Source organism: Oreochromis aureus, linkage group 13 (assembly GCF_013358895.1).
Source record: "Oreochromis aureus strain Israel breed Guangdong linkage group 13, ZZ_aureus, whole genome shotgun sequence".
Lineage (NCBI taxonomy): Eukaryota > Metazoa > Chordata > Actinopteri > Cichliformes > Cichlidae > Oreochromis > Oreochromis aureus.
In genome coordinates this window covers 2719934-2725933 of record NC_052954.1, presented here as the reverse complement: position 1 = coordinate 2725933, position 6000 = coordinate 2719934, and the positions used below count along the sequence as shown (strand labels likewise).

At 37.9% G+C, this 6000-nt stretch overlaps 1 protein-coding gene across 1 annotated transcript in view; it reads left to right on the top strand.

The window, feature by feature from the left end:
- Positions 1–212: 212 nt before the first annotated feature.
- zswim8 (zinc finger, SWIM-type containing 8) overlaps positions 213–6000 on the top strand; it is a 79641-nt gene continuing 73853 nt past the window's right edge. Inside the window, exon 1 of the mRNA XM_039621473.1 lies at positions 213–1785. Coding sequence (XP_039477407.1) covers positions 1608–1785 — 178 coding nt within the window. The 5' untranslated portion in view covers positions 213–1607. The remainder of the gene's footprint in view (positions 1786–6000) is intronic.

The following is a 6000-nucleotide window of genomic DNA, read 5'->3' as shown; positions in this document are numbered from 1 at the left end:
AACGGGTTTTTGAAGTTTGGAGGCGGTGGCTTAATTAATGACAAAACTGATTACCCCAGATTAAGTATGACAAGTGAATACACTCGATACAGTATGCTTAACTGTGTCGAGTTGGTTAATGCCTCGTCTCACAGCACGCTTCTCCAGCCGAGCTACAGCAACGGGCTCAGCGGTGTCGTTCTAGAGCTGGCAACCGGAAGCTGTGATCAGCTGATCGAGGAGGAGCCGTAGAAGAGGTGAGCCATCTTCCCCCGGCAGACAGGTTGATACACTTTGATAACGCTTTGACGAGTGGGATAAGGGAAAATCATCCGGATATCCCGGTGTCATTTGAAGGCATAGAGGATTTTAAGACGGACAACTGGTGACAGTTGCGAAGGGAGCTATCTAAAGGACTCGTTTGAATTTCTTCATCATATCTGACTGAGGAATATGCCAGCTTTTACGTCAGGCAGAGCCTCTAATATCAGCACAAAGAACGGAAAAAAATGCTAAGAGCGTGGATTTAGATCATAATATGAAACAAGCGTAACCTAGATATATGCCTAAGTCCGGAAGATATGCGATATAAGAAAGTATGTAGTCCTTAATGTGCGGAAGGTGTACAACATCAGCAGTAAATGTAAACAAACAGCTATTCAAGCTAGTTGAACTTAGCCGACTGGAGGTTAGCTTTCTAATGCTAGTAGATATAGCTAACATAAGGTAGCACAGCGAAGGTAAATCGAGCAAAATAAGCCTGTAGTCGGAAATATAAACGATATTTAATCGTAGTTTAACTGTCTACAGCGCATGACATGTTTATAGTATCTAAGTAGGCATTTGTTAGCCTATCTGCTAACGTTAGCTAATTCTTATTTCCATTGCAGATGAAAATAACATTAAAACTAGCTCATTAAACGAGGAACAGAGAAGACACTTTGCAATATTAACACCACAGGTGTTTGACATCTTCTTTCTTGTGAGAAAGACTCTTTCAGGATCGTTATAATGTAGCAGTAGTTAATGTAGATGCCCAGTGTGAGTTGAGCTAAATGCCTGAAAAGAGGAGGACGTCTGGATGAACGACACTTCATGAGGCTTTACATGTACACCAACAAGCGGTTTTTTTTTTTAAACCTCAGTTTTCTATTCTTATTCGTGGCTGCATGATGAGAGAGTTTTTCATTTTCTACTTTTGACAGGAACGTTGCTTTGTGAGTTTGAGTCGTTGGACATCTCAGCGGCAAAGTTACCGTCAAAGACTTTTCACTATTCAGAGTTTTTGGCTTTGAATCCAAGTGTGGAAGGAAGCTTCACCTCTGCGCAGTGGCTTATGCCGACTTAAATAACAAATAGCTACGTAGACAAATAATAATTGTAGTTGTGCTGTATATATTTTTTTGCAGACTATTCAAAGCATTGTTAAAAAATTGTATGTGTTTGAGGCGATAAGCCTCTCGGCAGTGATTTGGTTGTTAGTGGTCTCCCCTCCCCCAGTGCTCAGACTGACTCTTTTAGAGCTGTGGGCTCTGTTTGTCGGGCTTCCCCTTGTTTTTTAGACGGCAGAAAGGCCGTAGCCTGAAATCGCTGTCCCAGGACTCCTAACCTCTTTAAGAGTGGATGTAATGGAACTGATGTTTGCCGAGTGGGAGGATGGGGAGAGGTTCTCCTTTGAAGACTCGGACCGATTCGAAGAAGACTCTCTCTGCTCCTTCATCTCGGAGGCCGAGAGCCTCTGTCAGAACTGGAGGGGATGGAGGAAGCAGTCTGCTGGACCCAACTCCCCCACTGTCAAGATTAAAGGTTGGAGACACACACACACACACACACACACACACACACACACACACACAAAATGTGCTTCCATTCATTATACATACTTGAAAATGTACTATAGCAGTATTACCTGTTGCTGCTGGGAAACGCATTTGATGCTATGATATCTTATAATCTAAGGTATACTGTTAATTAATCATGCGAATTAATTTTTGAAGCAGAAACGAAACTGTGGCGTAATTTTTAAAACCTGTTAATTCAGCTGATATTTTATCGTATAGAAAAAAAGCAGTCCGTCAGTTCCACTTTGCACTGTCAGATTAAAGTGAACTAACACTTTGATTAGACTTTTAAAATAAGTTACAAGAAAAGGTTTGTGATTATTAAGCACCAAAATGTTATTGTTGTGATTGCTCATGAAATTTGAATTTCTGACATATAGTCTGATTAAACTAATAGCTGAAAAATAAATTCTGTTAAATCAATTCTGATTTTGCTTAATGTCCTGCTTTCAGGAAAGGATTCAATAACTTTTTCTCGCTTTACTATCTATATATTTTGTAATAAAATAGTTATACAAATGGCAGGGTTCTTTCTGCATGGAGAAGTTTTATTGACCTGCTTAGACTTTTTTTAATAAGCACCAAACAAATGCATGAGCACCAAAATACTAACGTTTGAGAACAAATTCAGACACACTGTGAATGTGTTTAATATCAAACAGCAGTTAACAAGCAGCATAGAAACTTAAATATAATGTCTTCAGCTTCCAGCTGTCAGCTCTCCTCTCACACCAACCCACTATATTTTACAGAGGCACTGCGTGATCCACGTAAGGAGCAGTGTTTTTGTTTTGATTGGTTCTGACGTCTATGCTGTTCATGGTCTGAATGTGGAATTGTTCTCAGTTGTAGGCTTAGCCCACCGTGTTTTAGCTGTAGTTTTTTAAAGGGTTGCCACCACTCACATATGACGCCTTTGCATTGTGTGCTGTAGTTAAGCACCAGCAGAAGTCTAAATTGTGGTTGTCTTGTATCTGAGGAAGTGACGACACCGTGGATAAACTTTTCTGTCCAAAAGTAATGGATATTGGATATTAAGACAAATAAGAAAAAAAGTCAAATTTATTTATAAAGCACATTTAAAACAACAACAGTTGACCAAGGTGCTGTACATTTAAGATAATCAAGAGATAAAAATAACAAAATATTATAAAGATTTAAGAAAAAGAAGTATAGAATGAGAAGATTTGAGTAAGACATAAAACAAATAAAAGTAGTACAAACTTGAAACTTGACAGTTTGTTCCACAATTTAGGAGCAGTCACAGCAAAGTCCCAGTCTCCTCTGTGCTTTAATCTGGACCTCGGGACAGCCAGGAGCTTTTGATCCGCAGACCTCAGTGATCTTGCAGGAGTGTACCAATTTAAACGATCAGAAAGGTATGAGGGTGCTAACCCGTGCAACGCCTTAAAAACGAATAATAAAATCTTAAAATCAATTCGAAACCTAACTGGCAGCCAGTGTAAGGATGCTTGTATGGTCTTGCTTGCGTGTGCCAGTTAGTAACCATGCTGCAGCTTTTTGGACCAACTGCAGTCAGCTAACTGATGACAGACTGACACCTGAGTCTGAGACTATTACAAAAGTCAGGCGAAATGAAATGAAGGCATGGATAGCTCTCAAAGTCTCTAAAACAGAGGAATGGCTTCATTTTTGCAAGTAGACAGAGATGAAAGAAACTGCATTAATCTGTCTATTAAACATACTGTAGATCATACTGTCAAAAATGACCTCTGTTTTCTGTGCATTTAAGTTAAGGAAGTTGAAAGCCGTCCGTGCCTTGACATCCTCCAAACAATCTAGCAAATCCTTCAGAGGACTCACAGATTTCCGTTTCAGTGGTAGGTAAATCTGTGGGTCGTCTGCATAACAGTGGAATGAGATGCTAAATAAGATATGAGGTTTGTGACAGTTATTAGACACGATCTTAGACAAATACTTTAAGCCATTTTCTAACCCACTTCTCTTAAATGCTGAAGTCTTGATTAAGTGTTTGAAGTGTATTTTAATGTAACCACATTTATATGGTGTTTATCAAATAACCATTCATTTAGACAGCACTTTGTTATATATATATACACTTCAAGGACTTTAAATACCTCACCTCTACAGTCAATTTAGATCACCAATTACACTAAAATAAATGTCTTTGGACTGTGAGAGGAAACCAGAGTACCAGGAAAAGCCCTGAGCAGTAAGAATATGCAGTTCAGACATTAAGACCCTGGACTTGGGTTCAAATTGGGACCCTTCTCGCTGTGAGGGGACAGTGCTAACCACTTCTACAGTGTGCTGCACGAAAATACGGTGAGGCTATAGTTTCTTGTTAGCAGATATGGTGACAGTTCAGTGGGTTATGAACATAATTAATGTTAACTTGTATTTCTGCTGCTGACTTTTTGGGAAAAGCTAACATGAGCTAAAATGGTGGACGTAGGAACATCCTGCAGTCTTTTTGGCATTTAAACCTACTCTGGTATCCAACAGCGCTCATTCTGTAAAGGGCTAGTTCACCAGATGCCAGAAATTAAAAAGGTCCTCCAAGTGTTTTTGTTGTCATGGAGATTTCTAACTATTAAATGTTCCTTAAATCCTTTCATAAAAAAAAAAAAAAATCAGTTTCCCATTTCAGATATACACAAAAAATTACATTACATCAATCCATGAAAAGTCCAGATTGTGTCATCTCAGTAGTTCCTGTTACATGAATATTTCAGTCATCACCCTGTCATTGATGCATGATTTTGATTCATTCTTTCATTTCTCTCAACACCATTCCTGCCGAAATCTTATCTTGTGAATTGCGTTGGTGGATCCAGTTTGTACCACCTCTTTGTAATGGCTTTCTTACAAGCTACTAACAGGATTTTAAACAAATAACTGTTTTCTCCTGATACAGTATTTCCTTCCATATTACGTAAATACGGCATGGTATATGGCCTTTTTATATCATAAACCTGAATTTTGGCAACTACCAAATAAACAGTCTACCAAAAAGATGCCAGAGCAAAGTCAAAAGACATGAGAATGGTTTACATTTCGTGCTCCATGTGGTCTCCAACATGCCTGTGTTGCAGACAAAGAGTTAGTCCTAATTTAGGGGGTACCAAAAAGTCTTATCAAATCCTTTTCTTTTTCAAGTTGTAGTGTATGGAGAACATAATACACTACAACACTACAAGTCCTCTCCAGTAAGACTTTGAATTTTGCTTCCTTGTGAATACTTCTGAGTTTTGCCACTAAGCCTCATAATCTTTGTCAGACCAGCAGATTACAGGTGGAATTTGTGCCGCATGGAAATATTTCATCATGTTTGGCAGTTCCATGCCTCCATGTTTGCTCACCTTCATAGTTTGAAATGTAATTCTTGGCCTGTTGCCATTTCATGTAAATATTTCAATGAATTTTATCCATGTTTTTAAGAGTCTTAGGTACCTTCATGGGTCCCCTTTTAAAAAATGCCTCTGTTTTTGAGCCAAAATGCAGTAAAAGGAAAATTCACCTTTCAATATTATTCTTAATGTCTTCAATCACTTTGATATAATTTGCTTTGTATAATTCATGGACGTCAAACTCATTTTACATTATGGGCCATATACAGCTCATTTTTATCATTTTATATTAAGTAGGCTGGACCATTGAAACTTGCTTTTCTGTTGTAAAAAGAAAAAAAGAATAGTAACAGAAAATAGTATTTCTTACATGCTTGCTTGTTATTTACATTGAATTGTGGCACCACTGTTTAGAAAACAGTGCAGCTTTGGTGAATCTCTTGTAAAACCAACCATACCTGCCATATTAGTCTTTGCTGGTCCAATTCTGGCCCCTGGGCCTTATGTTTGATACCCACAATATAGTTTATCATTCCTCTTGTTAAAGTAACTCGTAATTTCATTTTTTGCACTCAATTTCCAATTATATATATTTTTTATAACTGTGTAATTTTGAATAGGATATAATTCAATGTTAAAATAAGTGTTTTAGCCACACTCAGCAAATTCCTATATCTAGAAAAGAATACAGAGCTAAAGCTCATTAATTAATATTGGAAGACATCTGTCTAGATGATCTAAATAGCACCTTACATCATCAGCCACCCCCAACCTTTACCACTTTAAGATCTTTATTCTGCCTTATTGTGTCAAGGTTTCTATAAAAATTGCAAAAAATTTTGTTGTTA